This window comes from Microcaecilia unicolor, chromosome 5 (genome assembly GCF_901765095.1).
Source record: "Microcaecilia unicolor chromosome 5, aMicUni1.1, whole genome shotgun sequence".
Lineage (NCBI taxonomy): Eukaryota > Metazoa > Chordata > Amphibia > Gymnophiona > Siphonopidae > Microcaecilia > Microcaecilia unicolor.
Window position 1 is genome coordinate 229,870,834 of NC_044035.1, and position 19,607 is coordinate 229,890,440.

The following is a 19,607-nucleotide window of genomic DNA, read 5'->3' on the forward strand; positions in this document are numbered from 1 at the left end:
CGTCTTGGGAGGGAGCACTTACCTCCACCCGTTAAGGTGGCGGTAAGGGCTCCCACGCTAACCCGGTGGTAACTGCTCAATTACTGCCAGGTAAACACCGGTACTACATAAATAAAAATATTTTTTTAGCATCGGAAATGGCGTGCGCTGGGGGTGCGAACTACTGCTGGGATGCTGCGATAGTCCAGCAGTACTTCTGGTTTAGCGAGTGGTAAGCCTACATTGAGCTTAATCCGCTTAGTAATAGCTCCCCTTATTGTTTACATATAATTTATATTATAGCATTTTTTCTATTTATGAACCCCTATTACTAAAGCTTAGTGTGTGCTACTGGAAGTAGTGCATTCTAAGAACTGAATTCTATAGACGGCACCGAAAAAAATAGCACTAAGCGCTATTCTATAAATGGCAGTTAAAGTTAAGCACCATTTATAGAATAGCACTTAGGACCAGGAACTACGACTACATTTAGGTGTACCCCCCTTACACCAAAGAAACCATGGTATAAATCCCCCACGCCTAAATTAGGTACAGATCCCCCTTATTCTATAACAATGCATGTAAATTAAAGGAATAACCCTGATCTGCCCATGGCCGTGTTCACTTTTTGGATCCGCACGTAACACTTCTGTGTGTACATTTTAATTAATTCTAATTAGCATGAATAATTGCATGTTAAGAGCTCAATTATAGGTACTAATTGGCTCGTTGTTCACTTACATCATGTGTGCAAATTGGGTGCTCTCCCAAATTTGTGCATGCGATATTTAGCACTTTTATAGAATTCAAGGGAAATGCTAAGAAGCACATAGGTATAAAAGGGGCTTTTTATCATTTAGCACACACTACTTCTGTTAGTACACACTAAGCTTTAATAAAGGGGTTCCAATGTATTCATGCAAACTCTACAGACACTCTTATTGGTGATGTTTGCACCAGCAATCAAAACAGAAGTCCACACAGGCTTTTGCTTTGATCATTCCCTGTAGGAAATGTGCATGTAGTTTTGATTATCCTAAAGTACACATGTATTTCTGATCTCCATCCCTGCTCTACTCCCCAGCACTACCTCTTTGCTCTGCAGGTAAACACTTTTACTTACTGACAGGTTCAGCAATAATTAAAGCCCCAACATCCATGAATAAAATCCCATTTTACCCATGGAAAAGACTTTGGTCATTGCAGTCTTGGTGGGGAAAGGTTTTAGGGCCCTGTTTACTAAGCTGTGCTGTAGGCACGCTAGTGTTTTTAGTGTACGTTTAAAAATTAGCACACGCTATGTCAGGGGGGGGCAAATGGCATGTTTGGCATATAATCAACTCTCTCATTACGTGCAGAGCCTCTCACAGGTGAGCATGATGCGCAGTTTTGGAAGGAGATTGAGGGAGTTTTTAGAGGCGATGCCGTGGAACAAGTTTCAGTTTCCTGGTTTTGTAGGGCAATGGAGAGAGAGCAGGTATCAAGGAAGGTAGTAGAGGTAGCAGCGAGATGGAGTAAGGATGCACAGAAACAAATCTCTGAGGCACTTATACGGAGGGCGTTGATGGGGATATCACGAGTAGTACATAGCGTGGAACTTCAAGAATGTCAGTTCAGAGCGGTACACAGAGCATACTTCTCCCAGAGGAGGGCATTTCATGCAGGAGTAGTAGAGGATGATAGATGCCAAAAGTGCAAACAAGAAGGAGCAACGTTCATGCATTGCATTTGGACGTGCAGACATATCAAATTGTTTTGGCAAAGAGTAATGCAATTCCTTAGTAGGATACTGGTCTATACGGTCGGGCTAACATTTGAAAGAATGATGTTTAGTGGTGCGGGGCAGTGGAGAGTGGGTCAAAGACGTGAGCAAATGATATTAAATAAAGCCTGTATACTGGGGAAAAATGTATTCTCAATCACTGGCTCTCAGACATACTGCCCTCCTATTGGTATTGGAGGAGCAAGTTTCACCAACTTATGATCTGGGAATCCAGAGGGGCGAGATTATCACCAAAGTGTCAGGGGAGATTTCTGGCTGTTTGGCAGTGTTACCTTAATAATATATCCCCAAGAGCACGTAGTCACGTCCTGAATAGGTTACCATGGAGTACGACGGAATAGGGAATGACATGGTGAGGGTAACATAGTAACATAGTAGATGACAGCAGAAAAAGACCTGCACGGTCCATCCAGTCTGCCCAACAAGATAAACTCATATGTGCTACTTTTTGTGTATACCCTACTTTGATTTGTACCTGTCCTCTTCAAGGCACAGACCGTATAAGTCTGCCCAGCACTATCCCCGCCTCCCAACCACCAGCTCTGCCTCCCACAACCGGCTCTGGCACAGTCCGTATAAGTCTGCCCAGCACTATCCCCACAACAACCAGCTCCGCCTCCCACCACCGGCTCTGGCACAAACCTTTAAATCTGCCCAGCACTATCCCCGCCTCCCAACCACCAGCCCCACCTCCCACCACTGGCTCTGGCACAGACCGTATAAGTCTGCCCAGCATTATACCCACCTCCCAACCACCAGTCCCGCCTCCCACCACCGGCGCTGGCACAGACCGTATAAGTCTGCCCAGCACTATCCCCGACTCCCAACCACCAGCCCTGCCTCCCACCACCGGCTCTGCCACCCAATCTCGGCTAAGCTCCTGAGGATCCATTCCTTCTGAACAGGATTCCTTTATGTTTATCCCACGCATGTTTGAATTCCGTTACCATTTTCTTTTCCACCACCTCCTGCGGGAGGGCATTCCAAGAGCATCCACCACTCTCCATGAAAAAATACTTCCTGACATTTTTCTTGAGTCTGCCACCTTTCAATCTCATTTCATGCCCTCTCGTTCTACCGCCTTTCCCATCTCCGGAAAAGGTTCGTTTGCGGATTAATACCCTTCAAATATTTGAACGTCTGTATCATATCACCCCTGTTTCTCCTTTCCTCCAGGGTATACATGTTCAGGTCAACAAGTCTCTCCTCATACGTCTTGTAATGCAAATCCCATACCATTCTCGTAGCTTTTCTTTGCATCGCTTCCATTTTTTTAACATCCTTCGCAAGATACGGCCTCCAAAACTGAACACAATACTCCAGGTGGGGCCTCACCAATGTCTTATACAGGAGTATTAAAACCTCTTTTCTTCTGCTGGTCACACCTCTCTCTATACAGCCTAGCAATCTTCTAGCTACAGCCACCGCCTTGTCACACTGTCATCGCCTTCAGGTCCTCAGATACTATCACCCCAAGATCCCTCTCCCCGCCTAACACATACGTCTCCCTTGGATTTCTATTCCCTAAGTGCATCACTTTGCATTTCTTTGCATTGAATTTTAATTGCCAAACATTAGACCATTCTTCTAGCTTCCGCAGATCTTTTTTCATGTTTTCCACTCCCTCCGGGGTGTCCACTCTGTTGCAAATCTTGGTGTCATCCGCAAAAAGGCAAACTTTACCTTGTAACCCTTTGGCAATGTCACTCACAAATATATTGAATAGAATCGGCCCCAGCACCGATCCCTGAGGCACTCCATTACTCACCTTTCCTTCCTCCGAGCGAACTCCATTTACCACCACCCTCTGGCGTCTGTCTGTCAACCAGTTCCTAATCCAGTTCACCACTTCAGGGTCCTATGTTCAGCTTGTCTAGTTTATTCAAGAGCCTCCTGTGGGGAGCCGTGTCAAAAGCTTTGCTGAAATCTAAGTAGATTACGTCCATAGCACGTCCTTGATTTAATTCTCTGGTCACCCAGTCAAAGAATTCAATGAGATTCGTTTGACACGATTTCCGTTTGGTAAAACCATGTTGTCTCGGATCTTGCAACTTATTTGCTTCTAGGAAATTCACTATCCTTTCCTTCAGCATCGCTTCCATTACTTTTCCAATAATCGAAGTGAGGCTTACCGGCCTGTAGTTTCCAGCTTCTTCCCTATCACCACTTTTGTGAAGAGGGACCACCTCCGCCGTTCTCCAATCCCACGGAACCTCTCCCGTCTCCAAGGATTTATTAAACAAATCTTTAAGAGGACCCGCCAAAACCTCTCTGAGCTCCCTCAATATCCTGGGATGGATCCCATCTGGTCCCACGGCTTTGTCCACCTTTAGATTTTTAAGTTGTTCATACACACTCTCTTCCGTGAACGGTGCTATATCCACGCATGCAAATGGGGGGGGGGGGGGGGGGCGGGAACAAGACGGGAGGGGAGGGAGGAGGGTGTTGACGGTCTGCTGTATACTTGGATTTAGCTAAATCTGAGCTTGTTGGGAGAAAGGATGTATGTATAATAGAGGTGAATTGCTTCTCTAAACAAGGCTGTCTGTAAAAAATATATATATTGATAAGTTGTGTAGGGAGGGAGGGAGGGGGAAGGGTAGAGAACATAGATAGGGGACTTATTAAATTGAATATAATGGGAGGCAGCAGAGGAATTTCATATGTTATTTTGTTGGTTAATTCAGAATCAAGTGTTCCAGTCTGGTGAGTACAGAGGTATTGGTTGGGGGGGGGGGGGGAATATTACAAAAACATTGATGATGATAATGAATACTATACTTTCACGACTATGGTATGCTATCTAATATGTTACATGTTGGAGTTAAAGGTTGTATTGAAAATGTTGAATCATCAATAAAAATTGTTGAAACAAAAAAAAAATTAGCACACGCTAAATCTAGTGGCACCCATATATTCCTGTGGGTGTCTCTAGGATTAGTGCATGCTCATTTTTAGCACTTGCTACAAACACTAGCACACCTTAGTAAACAAGGCTCTTAGTAAATAATTTCTGCAGATAGCAGAGAAAAATCCAAATGCAAGTTTTAAATACAAATCTGAAATTTTTTTTTAGCAAAGTCTTATCTTTCTAGGAGCCACCAGTCCTAGGCAGGAGCATGCAAGGAAATGCAACGAGGTTCCCTATTAACCAGGTAACTTTTTAAAAAAATTTAATATGTATTAATGTTTCCTAAAGTCATTAAAGACTCACCTGTTCAGAAGGGCATGTCCGAATGACCCAACTTAAATGACTCAACCCTGCAACACTTCACTATTAAAGATCGTATTGGACATTAATGAACTCTTTTACCTCAACCCAACTTGATTGAATCATATCTTCCCTATCCCAATACAACATATTTTCCCTATCCCAATACAACGTTTTGTACCTATCCCGTACCGGATTTGGCGAATGCCTTCACAGTATTATGTAAGCCACATTGAGCCTGCAAATATGTGGGAAAATGTGGGATACAAATGTAACATAATAATAATAATCAATCAACAAATACAAGTAAAGAAATTATACACAAAAGAAGATCAATAGGCAAAATTGCTTATATCATTGATAGACAACCATCAAGGAAAAAGAACAGAAAAGTAAATACTCCATATACAGGGGTCTTTTTACTAAGGTGTGCTGAAAAATGTCCGGCGCTGGTGTAGAGGCATGTATTGGACGTGCACAGGTCCATTTTTAAATTTTTGGCCAAAAATGGACATGTGGCAAAATAAAAATTGGCCTGAGACCTCACCGCCACCCGTTGACTTAACGGTAAAGTCTCATGCGTTAACTGGGCAGTAATCATCAGTGCACGTACACTGCCTATTACTGCCCGGTTACCGCTGCGTGCCAGTTTTCTGCCACACGTAAAAGATAAAATTACCTCCCAGGCCTCATGGTAGCCAGGCGGTGGTTCCAAATTGGCGTGCATTGGGTGAACGTAAGCACCTACTTGGCTTAGTAAAAGGGTCCCACAGTTCCTAAAAGGAACAATAATGGGAGGAGAGTCAGGTTCCAGTACAAAAATAAAGATATTACATAAAAGGCAAATAGACAACATATCAGCTAGGCCTTCCTCAATTAATTATATCCCCAATATCCACCCATAACCAAATGTTAATGAAATCAAATAGGTCCACTAATTATTTCCAGAACCTCCTGATGCTGCAGGAGAATTTTCCACTGAGATAGATCAGAAAAAACATAATCTATCCCTTTATTTTTAATCAAATACTTCCTAGGATATTTCAAGAAAAGAGTTATGCCTAGAGCAAGGCCAGCTCAAAGAATTGTGGTGCCCTGAGTTACCTTTTGGCATTGCACCTCTATCTTAGTCATTCTCACAGTATAAGTTAAGCAGATCTTGGTGCTGATACTGCAAGATTGATCCCACAGTGAAAGATAGCATTCATTTATGGAGGAAGAGGAATTCTGAGATCTAAAGCATGGATTATCTTTAAGCCTAAACCTAGGTAAGCAGTGTAATTTAAGTTAAAATTGTGGCTTTTTCAGCTCCTGTTGCTGCAGCCGTATTCTGCTTCCTAATCTTCTGTGCATGTGCAGATGCTGCACTCTACTGCCTGAGCTATTACTACACCAGCAAGCCCAGCAGCAGTGCTCCGCTAGCTCCAGTTGCAGACAGTAGAAGGGAAGCAAACAGCACAGGGCATTGGTCAGCTTTTGATGTAAAATTGCAAATGTCATCTCCAATTTGCCTTTGAGCTGTCTCTTGATTGACCACTTATGGTTATATTCTAACCCCAGCCAGTTGCAGCCACCCACTAAAACTGCCATTATAATTGATAACATCATTCAACAAATTCCTCTGTATGGGAATGAAATCTAAATATTATAAATAATTGGAAAATGGAGCTAAGATTTCGCCCCATATAAATCACAAGAAACAAAAAAAAAAATATTTGAATTGTAATATTACCTCAGGAACAGCAACACACTCTCCTTCTACTGCTAGACATTATAGGGCTCATTTTCGAAAGAGAAAAACATCTAAGAAGTGGCAGAAAGCAGCATTTGGACAATTTTCTCACAAAAATGTCCAAATCAGTATTTTTGAAACCTAGTTTTAGACGTTTTTCTATGAAATCCATCAGAAGTGCGTTCAAATCACAAGGGGGCATGTCGGGGGCATTTCGAGGGCAGGATTAAGGCATGCCTAACACTTGTATGTTTTACTGCCATAATAGAACAATACAAAAACGTTCAGGGCTAAAACCAAGATGTTTTGGTCTAGACCTGTTTTTAGAACCAACAAGGCACAAAAAGGTGCCCTAAATGACCACTGGAAGGAATCAGGGGTGACCCCCCAATATCCTCCAGTGGTCACTGACCCCCTCCTACCCCCAAACAATGTGAATAAAAATATGACTTACCAGCCTATATGACAGCTGCAGATGTTACTGTCAGGTCTATTAGAGTAGCATGCAGGTCCCTGGAGTAGTGTAGTGGTCGGTGCAGTACACAGTGGCGGACCCAAGTCTCTATCTCCCTCTAGCTGTCACACTTGTGGTGGAAACTGTGACCCCCCTCCCAAGGTCACCAAAACCCTACTGTGCCCACATATAGGTGCCCCCTTCACCAATAAGGGCTATCCTAGTGGGGGACAGTGGATTTTGGGTGGGTTTTGGAGGGCTCAGGGGACAAGATAAGGGAGCAAAGATAAGATGTGTACCTGGGAGCATTTTTATGAATTGCACAGAAGTCCCTTCTAGAGTACCCCATTGCTCTCCTTGGATGTCTGGGGGACCAGTCTACTAAATGCCGGCTCCTTCTACATTCCAATGACATGAATCTCTACGTTTTGCACCTATTTGTTTTTTAAATTTTTTGAAAATGGACCAAAAAACAAAATGTCCAAATCACAAAACCTTATTCAAAACAGTATTTTTGAAAACAAAAAATGTATGAATGTTTTTCTTTTTTGAAAATGACCTTCTTTCCTATCTTTCGAAAATCTCTGAAAACATTCTTCTTCAACAAGGCCTACAATGAGAACCTATAGCCCACAGCAATGTGGGAAACCCCCTGTGTGCAGATGTACACAGCGCATTGCTCTGACAAGGGATAAGAGGGAATGTGTCCAATTTAAAACAAAATTAAACCCATGGCAAAATATAAACAGCACGCAAAAGTTTAACGATAACAAAAGAACAACACCAAACATTTACAGAAAACAGCATGCAAACACAGTATAACACTAAAGATAAATGCATCCGGCAGGGACCGTCCTTGGCAGTGCAGGGTGTCAACAAACAGAACACCCGTAAAATTGTTAAATGTTTGTGGTGTTTTCAAGCAGTGTGAAAGGGGATCACCAGCACTGTCAAACCCACGATTTAGCTATTTGCCACAAGTACAAATGCCACCGCTGGTGGAGATGGCGTGTAGTGTGTTTTTGCACCTCATTGAACAACAACCGTGAGGTCCAAAATACAACAATTCCGGAAAGCAGAACTCCGTTATCTGCCCCTAAACCCTCTACCGTATCAGAAATGTTAAAGTCAAAATAAAATAAACCACAGTGAAAACATAACCGGCATGCAAAATATGTGCAACAGAACCAAAAAATAAAACATCAAACATTAACAGTAAACAGCATGCACTAACTGTATAACTGTATAAATAAATGAGTCCCTGAGTGTCCCTCCTTGCCAGTGCTGTGTCTCACAAAATAGTGGAAAACCACCCCTCTGCTTGTGCCTGCGATCTACATGCTGCCACAACACGGATGTGAGGTGTCAGATTGGAGAAGGTTTGTGGTGTTTTTTTGCGTCGGGGGAGGGGATTTAGAGCTGTGTTAAACCCATGATGTACCTATGTGCCCTGCAGTAACCCAGAAAGCTGTCCCACTCTCTGTTCCTCTGTTCTTGTGCCCCCTTAGCACCGCGTAGTGCAGCGGCTCCGGGACACTCATCGTTGGCCACAGCCCAGATGCTGCGAGGTCCAAAAAATAAAACATCAAAATTTATCAGTAAACAGCATGCAAAAACTGTATAACTGTATAAATAAATGAGTCCCTGAGTGTCCCTCTTTGCCAGTGCTGTGTTTCACAAACTACACCAAATAGTAGAAAACCACCCCTCTGCTTGTGCCTGCGATCTACATGCTGCCACAAACTGAAACAGCAATGTGGGAAACCCCCTGTGTGCAGGCGTAGACAGCGCATTGCTCTGACAAGGAATAAGAGGGAATGTGTCTGATTTAAAACAAAATTAAACCCGTGGCAAAATATATACAGCACGCAAAAGTTTAACGATAACAAAAGAACAACACCAAACATTTACAGAAAACAGCATGCAAACCCAGTATAACACTAATAAAGATAAATGCATCCGGCAGGGACCATCCTTGGCAGTGCAGGGTGTCAACAAACAGAACACCCGTACAATTGTTAAATGTTTGTGGTGTTTTCAAGCAGTGTGGAAGGGGATCACCAGCACTGTCAAACCCACGATTTAGCTATTTGCCAGAAGTACAAATGCCACCGCTGGTGGAGATGGCGTGTAGTGTGTTTTTGCACCTCATTGAACAACAACCGTGAGGTCCAAAATACAACAATTCCGGAAAGCAGAGCTCCATTATCTGCCCCTAAACCCTCTACCGTATCAGAAATGGTAAAGTCAATATAAAATAAACCACAGTGAAAACATAACCGGCATGCAAAATATGTGCAACAGAACCAAAAAATAAAACATCAAACATTAACAGTAAACAGCATGCAATAACTGTATAATTGTATAAATAAATGAGTCCCTGAGTGTCCCTCCTTGCCAGTGCTGTGTCTCACAAACTACACCAAATAGTGGAAAACCACCCCTCTGCTTGTGCCTGCGATCTACATGCTGCCACAAACTGGAACAGCTATGTGGGAAACCACCACTCCACTTGCGTCTGCAATCCACATGCAGCCTCACACAGAGGGACAACTTTGTGTTAAACATAAAACTTGCATCCAATAAATAGCATAACAAACCATATGCGCAACAGTAAAGGTATAACCAAGGTGTGAGTGTACATACGCGTTACACTATAACTGCACTTCCCCCCCCCCCCCCCCAAAAAAAAAAATTATGACACCCGTTACGAAGCATACACAACAATTTTGGACCCTGCTTATTCACAAATGCGTCCATCTTATTCCTTCACAAAAGAATGTTTTTTTGTGAACAATAAAAACAGATAACATCCAGCCACATGCACAGGTTGTACAGTGGCTTCCAAAGGAAAATTTCTGCTTCACAGTGCAGCACTGTACTGATACTAATCTTTCCAATTTCTGCGCATTAAAAATGGAAAGAGTCAATACAGGAGTATCCATCTTAAAGTTCTATTGCCGAACCAATGGTGCGGGGTTGAGCAGACTTGTCGTGTGACATGTGCGTATAGTCTTATCCATTGCAATTTTTGGCGGCATATCCTACAATAAAACATAGAACAAGGAGTGTCAAAACAGCAGCAATAGCAAATAGGCCAATCAAGTAGATGACAGAAATGATCACAAGAGCACATCACAATACACATGTAACGGGGGTGGACTTCTCATAAATCTCATCTCCCCTCACTTTCGCCCAGACGGTCTACCCTGCCTGCTACAGTTCACCTCCCCCTACTCCTCCCATGACTAAAAAATTGTGTCCCCTCCATATTGCCAAATTTGTATGGGGAGGGGATCAATGAAAATCCACCGCAAGCAGATACAACGCAAATTGTAACTTACATGAGAAGTACCGTTGTATGACACTTCTTGTCTGATTCCCCCTTGTCGTCTCGGTTCCCATGCCATCAGCAGGAAGCCTGTGGTGTCGCACCACAGGTGGCAATGCTGGATCTATGTCCATATGAATCCCATGGCTTAAAGCAATATTATGTAGAATACAGCATGCCAGAATAATCCGTATAACTTTACTCGGGGTATACAGTAGTGCACCACCAGAAATATGTAGGCAGCGGAATCTGCTCTTAAGCACACCAAAGGCATGCTCAATTACATTTCTTGTCCTGATATGCGAGGCATTATAACGTTCCTCCTGGGGTGAACGTGGCACCGGTACTGGAGTCAAAAGCCAAGGCTTGCAGCCATATCCATCATCCCCTACAAAAGCAACACACATATTTTCATTATCAATGTCCCCTATTGCTGTAATGTGGAAGGCTAACAAAAGTAAAGGAATATAGAGATAGTTTTCCTATGTTTACATCACAAACACTGCACCCCTACCCCATACGTTCGGCCTTCCCTCCCCTTCAACATTGCCTCCTATACCACAGTGTAGCGGACCTCAATGTACAAACGTCGCACAGTGTTGTAAACAGTCAACATACTTACCCAAAAGCCAGCTTTCACCATATGTTCCATTGGACAAATTGCGGCGTATGTCTGAGTGGGACAGTATATACGAGTCATGGCAGCTTCCCGGGAACCTCACAACTGCGTCCAAGATCCTCAGCTTGGCGTCACAAATTGCCTGAACATTCATGGAGTAGGCCGCTTTCCTGTTGCGGTACACAGATTCAGTTCTTGATGACGGGACCAATGGGACATGGGTGCAATCAATGGCCCCCAATGGCTCCCAAAACATTGGGAAAGCCAGCTATAGCGAAGAATTGCACTTTTAATTCCTGCAATTCTACCTCACTCCGTGGGAAACGGATATAGTCCCTAAACCGGGCAGTTAAGGCATTCAAAACCACATTAAGATGCTTTGAAAAGGTTGATTGCTCCACACCACAGCAAGCCCCGACCACGTGCTGGAAAGAACCCGTTGCAAGGAACTGCAATGTGCACAGTAGTTTAACAAGTCCAGGGACAGCATGTGATCGCGCAGTGCGGGAATCTATGTCCCCTCTTATCTTCTCATAAAGCTCAAAAATAGCCTCTCTATTCAAACGGTACATATTGACAATCTCCGTATCAGACATTTCCTCCAATGACACCCTTGTGCGGTATACACGCCGACAGTATACACGCTGCTGGGGTAGCGGCCTGAAGACATGCTCGCAGTCAACCCTATTGTCACGTCCCTTACCTGTGCCGCTCTGCCTGCAGGGATGCCTCGCTCCACGAGCAGGAGAGAGCGGGGTATCGCTGGCTACGGGCGGCATGGTAGGGGAGTCTTGTCTGCCTCCTGGACGGCTCCGGTCCGCCGCTATGGAGCAGTAGCGGCTGGAGAGCGCCGGCGCTGCCAAAATGGCCGGCGCTCACTAGCTGGAGAGTCTCTTCCGGGTGCGGGACCCAGGAGCATAGGGAACGCCTCTTCTGGGCTCGGATTGGCTGGTCGCGGCTAGACTCCGCCCGCTCTTTGTGACTAGCCTATCCAGAGCTCTTGGGCTGGTTGTTGGCCACGCCTTCCGGACAGCTGATGGTTGTTTCTCTGATGGAGGGGGCTACTTAAGTCAGACTCTGGCAGAACTCTTTGCTTCGGCTTCTGCTAGTGTGGATTCCTGAGTTCTGTGTTTTTGGATTGTGTACCTGCCTTGAACCCTGACTGGACCTGGACTTTGCTTTTGCCTGCCGCCTGCCTTGAACCTCTGTTTGGACCTGGACTTTGCTTTTGCTTGCCGCCTGCCTTGGGCCTCTGTTTGGACCTGGACTTTGCTTTTGCCTGTCGCCTGCCTTGAACCTCTGTTTGGACCTTGGACTTTGCTTTTGCTTGCCGCCTGCCTTGAACCTCTGTTTGGACCTGGACTTTGTTTTTGCTTGCCGCCTGCCTTGAACCTCTGTTTGGACCTGGACTTTGCTTTTGCCTGCCGCCTGCCTTGAACCTCTGCTTGGACCTGGACTCTGCTACCTGCCGCGAGCCTTTGGTTGGCCCTGGGACTTGCCTTTTGCCATCTGCCTGCTGCCCATCCTGCGTCCAGCCCTGTCCTCCTTGGAGGTTCCAGTCCTGATTCTTCAGGTAAGATCAGAACTGTCTGGCTGCCAGACGTTGTTTGGCACAGGGGCTCACAGATCGTGGTATAAGCCTGATACCTATCCCTCGCTGGTGGGTCTCCATGCCTCACTACTACATGCGTTTCTGCAAGAATGCGATAGCAGGCAAGCACTACCGATATACCACCATCACACATCTCAAAAAAGAAAATATAACAAAAGCAGTACAAACAATTTCCCCACCAACACATAACAATACGTGCTCTGATGTTTACACCTTGCACTTCCGGCCCACATGGAGAAAGGAAGAGGAAATGACCTTTTTCCGGGGGGGGGGGGGGGGTTCTGATGGGGCCTGCCTCACAAGAACGCCAGCTAGGACCTGGCGTTATTCTGCGGCGCTGTTTCACAGCATAGCGCCGTTCGACAACTCTGTTCATGAGGCGCTAGTCTTTGATCATCAGAGAGGAATAGAAAAGGACCTCATTACCATGAGATTGACTACATTAAAATGTCATTTGCGCTAGTGCCTGGCGCGCTTGCAGTTTATGGCGGTAATCACGTTGATCATCACATGTTGCTAAAAGCGTGCGCAAAAACGGCGATAATGGGCTGCGCATAAGCGTTGACTTTTGATCATGAAGCGTTGACTTTTGATCATGAGGGCCTAAGTCACCTCACTAACTCACTCAATTATGAAAGCCTACCATCCTTAACTACCCTAATCACTCTCTTCCTTCTTCCCTATTCCCTTCCTTGAGCGCTACACATCACTAATTGTATCTGATATGACAATGTTAACGAATCTATGTAAGCCACATTGAGCCTGCAAATAGGTGGGGGAATGTGGGATACAAATGCAATAAATATATAAATATATTTGGATTTTGGACATTTTGTGCAAAACGTCCACAATTGGACTTAGATGTCATATCGAAAATGCCCTTCTTTGTGAAATTACATTGCATTACAATTGTGATAGTCCACAATATTACCCATACAGTTCTATGCGGATTACAAACAAGAAGACTAGGACAATCCAGGAACTACATTAAAGCAGACATAGGTGCTCATTTTCAAAGCACAAAGACTTACAAGATTATATAGTAGCCTGTGTAACTTTGTAAATCGAAGTGCTTTGAAAATGAATCTCTTAGTAATCTAAATCCCACATTACAAACTAGATAATAATCATTCCATTTTAACAATAAGTCCATGCAAAGCCTATATTCAGTTTCAAAATAGCACATATTTTTGAAAAACAAAATGTGTTCAGTACTTGCCTAAAAACCAAATAGTCATTTAACTCTCTAATCATAAATGGAAGAGAGTGCCAAATCAAAGCTGCCTAATATAGGAAAGATGTTAATTTTGGGGATCTAACCTTTTTAACAGTTGGAAAGCACAATTTCATCTGGTTCCAAAGTGTGTACATGTGAAAAGTGAATAAGATCTACCATATACAATGGCACAATACCATACAGAATTTTAAATGTTAAATATGCATCATTTAAAATTCACTCTAGCCTCCTTTGTCAGCCAATGTAATTTCAGGAAGTATGGTGTTATTTTATCAAACTTATGAGCAGAGTAGATTAATAGCCAAAGTTTTGAACCATTTGTAATTTCTGAAACTGAGCTACTTCATCCAGAATATACAGTATTACAGTAATCCATTTGTGATAACAACAGAGATTGAACAACCAGAATAAAAGTCAGCAATTCAAAATACTTCCTAAGAATTCTTCCATAGCAACATGGAAAATTGTTTTTATTATTTTAATAACTTGAATATCCATTGATAGCTGACTGTCTACTTGTACACCTGAAATTCTGGCGGAAGAGTCAAAGTGGTATAAATAATCATCTATCATAAATGAATGATTACTCCAAACTGTATGAAATGTACCAATCAGAAAAAAGAATTGTCTTCTCTCTATTTAATTTTAACCTATGTATTTCTATCCAATTAGCTCCCATATCCATACATTTTTGAAAAAAATCTTTCCCAAGATGTTATTTTTATCTTGTGCTGTGGGAAGTAATACTATGATATTGTAGGTGTATGTTTTAACGCTCTATTTTTCTAATTCTGTTCCCAATGATCGCATCAACACATTAAACATAATTGGGGACAGTGGGGTTCTCTGAGGGACTCCACATTGAGGGCCTCTTTTACAAAGCCACGCTACCGATTCTCAGTGTGCAAATGAGAGGAAGCCCATTCAATTCCTATGGGTTTTCTCTCATTTGTTGCGTAGGAATCGCTAGCGCGGCTTTGTAAAAGAAGCCCCACGTTTTCCACTGCTCTGATAAGTCTCCCTGCATTTTCACCCTATATAATCTTTGTAATAGGAAGCTTTTGAACCATCTCAAGACATTTCTGGTTATACTAAATTCACTCAAAATTTAACAGAAGGTCATGATCTACAAGATCAAAAGCACTTGATAGATCAAAAAGGATCATAACCACCCACTTACTCATGCTTAGTGTAGATTTATCATAGCACAAAAGAGAACACAACTTTCCTTAGCATATGCATCAGATGAATCCAAGACTGGTGGGTTGTGTCCATCTACCAGCAGGTGAAGATAGAGATTACAAAGCTGAAGGCAGTGATACCAGACGGCCAGCGCCTCCTTCACTTCAGTACATCTCTATCTCCAGCGGGTGATGGACGGTGCTTCAGCAGCTCCTGGATTTGTCTGTTGGGGATACTCCTGGGTCCTGTGGGCCAGTTGAGTTTAGGGGTGTCTGGCTGGTGGTGCCGACTTTGGGGGCATATTTAATCTTCTGGGTCCCTGCTTCACCCTTTTCCCCCTTGCCTCCCGGTCTTTAGAGCTCTAGCCTTCCTCACCAGTAAAAAAAAACCAAAAAAAAAAAACCCAAGAGAGCTCCTTCGTCTTCATTTGGTGTTAAAAAAACAAAACGAAACAGATTTCTGACAGGACCGGGCAGTACAGGGTTTCCCTGTCTTAGTGCTGTTCTTTCAGTCTGTGTGCCGGTTAGGCAGCAGGCTGCTGCATCTGGGGGGCTCTGCTTCTCCTCTGGAGACACCTGCTGTTTGGTGAGTCCCTGCCTTTGGGTACCGTGCTTTAATATGGATGATGCTGGCGTTTGAAAGCTGTTCCCGCTGCGGTAGCAGATGCTGCACAGTGGGATTCTGTGTGGTGGCATGCTTGAATGCTGGGGAGGGAAGTGCTGAAGTTCCCCCGAGCAGCCTTTTCCCTGCGCTAAAATGGTGGGAACGCGTGCCTTTTTGCTGGTGTGGCCCTCTCTTTTCTCCTGATATCAGCTCTGATCCTTTCCCGCCCTGTGACCTTGATGTGGGCAGGGGTGGGAGGGGCGGCTTCTCCTAAAGGACTTTGTGTTCCATAGGAGACTGCTGGTACAGGGGAATCCCCTTTATTTTCTCCAGCCTTTGGTTTCCTTTACCAAAATCACTGTTGAGTCAGAAACTGTTTGCATGTAGCTGGGGCAGTGGCACAAATTCTTCTCAAACTGCCCCCACTATGCAAGGGGATCCAAGGAAAGAACAGAATTACTTTAAGCTGTTTCTATATCTTCTGAGCCAGGATCTCCTCAGCTCTGGGACCCTTAATTTGAACCTTTCTTCCTAAGAGAGCTTGGCCTCAGTAGCCCTTTTCATGATTGGGGGAGTTTTTATGCCCATCTCGGGCAGATGGGTTCTAGAGGGCTAAGTTTTCCAGAAGGAATCTGATAGTCCTGCGATGTGCCTTGGTTTTTTTCAGGATGCACATCAGCCACTGGGGACTTCTCTGGGGCAGGGGATTTCTGACCCCCCACCCCAAAGCTCATTCTGCTGCTCTGTATGCCTATATGTCACAGAAGTCTGGTAGGGGAGCTAACAGTTCCTTTTTAGTTCAGCCTTTGGAGTTTTCTGGCTTATTCCCTGTCTCAGTCTCCTCTGATGGACCCTGCCCTGAAGAGGGGATGCTTTCTCTCCAGCTGAGCAGTAGGGTCCATTTCTCCCCTGTCTTCCTCTATTTGGAGGGAGTCTTTTCAGGGCAGTCCCTTTCTGCACAAAGGCAGCAAGAATCTCCTGAGCTGGAAAGCCATGTTTTCCAAAGTGGGTAGCAATAGACCTCACTTTCTGTGGTGAGTTTAGATTTTCTTATAGTTCCTGAGTTGGCTAAGGCTGTTCCTGGTGTGGGAAAGAGTGAACAGCATCAGAGCAGGGCTCCTTGTCTGTGTTGCCAGGTACTCGGCCCCGAAACCTGCCCAAAAAGTTCACACCCCCACCCCCGCCATCATCAACCCCGCCCCCGCCGTCATCGACTCCGCCTCCTCCGTCATCGACCCCCGCCTCCTTTGTCATAGGCCTCGCCTCCTCATCAGCCCCGCCCAAAACGTCACTAGCCCAGCCCAAAACATCATGTAACCCCGCCTGAAACATCACTAGCCCCGCCCCCAGTGGCCCAAAAAAACGCACAAAAACCACCGAAAAAACCCCAAAAACCAGCCCAAAAAACCGCGACCCGCAGCGGGCAAAAATTTCCCGCAGCGGGTCGCGGAAAACTGCCCACTTGGCAACCTTGCTCCTTGTATGTGGGGCCTGTGAAAGGGCCTATTTAGTGTTTTTATTTACAGACTTTTCTGTCCCCTCAGTTTTTCTCTGAGGGCAGTTGCTTGAATTGCCTATGAGCACACCACCACCCTGAGTGTGCCTCATCTCTGATCTTGGAAGCTCAGCAGGGTTGGGCCTGGCTGGTTTCTAATTGGATGGGAGACTGCCTGGGAATAATACAAGGTGCAGTAGGTTTTCTTTTTTTTTTTTTCTGCACCTCTTTCTCCTTTACAATTACAAGTGGGAGTTTCTAGGCTTTAGTGCCTTTGGCTTCACCTTTTTGTGGGAAATGTTACATATTGTTATTTTCTGGTAATCATGGAACCTCAGTGCTGTTGTCATGGGGGCTTTTGCTCCAGGTGCAATAGCTTCAGCAATATTGTTATGTTTTTCTGGAAGATGGTTGGCCTTCAGCCTGAAGGTCACAGGTTTAAGGCTGGTTTGTGCATCATATTAGAAACTATGGCCCGCAGCTCCTTTTCTATGGGGCATATTTTACTTCCCTCTCTCATATTGCTTGCCTTGACAAGCAGTTCTTTCCGTAGCTGGGGCAGTTTACACTAGGCTACAGTGCCAAAGGTTAGCTGTGGTGGTTTCCCACAGCAGCTCAGCTCTTCTAGTTTTGCTGTCTGACATTGATCAAACTATTGCATTCCAGCTCCAGCTTCCACTGTATCTATGGCACTTCTAGCTAGCTGTTTGTTGCAGTGTCTCTAAGGCTTTTATTGCACTTTTTCTTTATATTGGACAGCTAGCTGTATTCAGAGCTACTTCAATTTAGCCTGCACTTCAATTTTCCCTGCACTTCTCCCCGCCAGTTCGCCAACGTGGTAAGGTTATTTTTTTTTAAATACAACTCGACGGCACCCTTGAAGGCAGGCGCCCCCCTGCGGCGCTTATCCCGCTTACCATGTTGGCACGGCCCTGGTCCTCCTGTTTACTTTTAGCTTACATAAAAATGGAAGAACTGGCACCCCTTCTGTTTTCAAGAGAGATTGTGCCCTAAATGGCTGAAGTGAGACAGAAAAATGCCAGGGGGGTTTGGTTTTGTAAAAGCCAAGCTGGTTTTCTCTGCAGCCACTTCGAAAGGCAGAGCGCCTGCTGCTTTGTGCCTCCCCCTCTCCCGTCCCTCCTAGCTAGCAACAAAATTTATAGAGAGAATTACAGCTCTGGCGTAAGACAGATGAACTTAAAAAGTTACAACAAGCCAACTTTCTTTTCTTTTAAACGCTTTTATTTTAAAATGAAAAAAGTGGAATGGCAGAATATTTTCTGTAGGTATTGTAAAAAAAAAATCTTGTTTGCTTTTTTTCACACTGTGTGAGATCGGTAGGGTCTGTTGCCACTACCCATGACCCCCTCCTCTTCCCCCTAGCTAGTAACAAAATGTACAGCAGAATCTCAGCTCTGTCCCAAGCTAAACACAGGAAATCCCAGCTGTGATTCAAAAAGGACACCTTTTTTAAACTGGATTGCCCTCCTCCTCCTCTCTAGCCATCTACCCCAGAAAGAAAATAGGCATTTGTTTTATTTTAAAAGGATAAAATCTGAATGATTTAGTTTGCTTTTAGCAGTGGTCACCTGAGAAACATTCAAGTTACAGATAAGCAAACCTCTCACTCTCTGCATCTCCTTCCCAGACCCCCACCTTTTTCTCTGTCTGTAGCCCCCTTTCCACTAGCAACCCTGTTTATCATACATTCATGTATAAAAACATAATACGTGGCAAAGCTAGGCATGTCTGGACAAGTAAAAATTTAATCAATAGCCGCAAGGCAAAGTTAAAATTTTTAATCAAAACCCGTATATCATACATGGATGGCCCATTGAATCTAAGTTTGTACCAGAGGCAGTGGAAGGTTAAGTGACTTGACCAAGATTACAAGAAGAAGCAGCAGCAGCAGCAGGATTTTTGCAGAACTTCCTTGATTTGTCAGCCTAATGCATTAACTACTAGGCTACCCATGTTATTTATTTCTTTTTTTTTTTGTCATTATTCATTGTATATTTGTTTCTGCTTTGTTAATGTTTTTGTTTTATGGTATGTTTAGAGCTTTTACTTTGGTATCTTGTGTTATTCTTACAGAAATATTATTCCATGTTTTATGTTGTTGTATACATTTGAAATCGTTTAAATTTTATGATATTTTAGATTGTAAACCAGTTAGGGGCCTTTTTACTAAACTAAGTGCTAATGTATGCTTAATGCGGGAAAACATTCCTAATGCAGTAAAGTGTTTTCCATTTGTTTTGCCATTTGCGCATGCTAACCACACGGTATTTATTTTTTTGGAAGGAGCATGTCAGGGATGGACAATGGGTATGAAAGCACTGTTCAGTTAGTATACTGACATTAGCATG

The 19,607-nt window shown here is 44.0% G+C and overlaps 1 protein-coding gene across 1 annotated transcript in view; it reads left to right on the plus strand.

Annotated features, from left to right (window-relative positions):
- The window catches only part of CCDC181 (coiled-coil domain containing 181), a 301,144-nt gene that overhangs the window by 38,610 nt on the left and 242,927 nt on the right, over positions 1-19,607 (plus strand). Inside the window, exon 2 of the mRNA XM_030203843.1 lies at positions 4,858-4,917. Coding sequence (XP_030059703.1) covers positions 4,892-4,917 — 26 coding nt within the window. The 5' untranslated portion in view covers positions 4,858-4,891. The remainder of the gene's footprint in view (positions 1-4,857; positions 4,918-19,607) is intronic.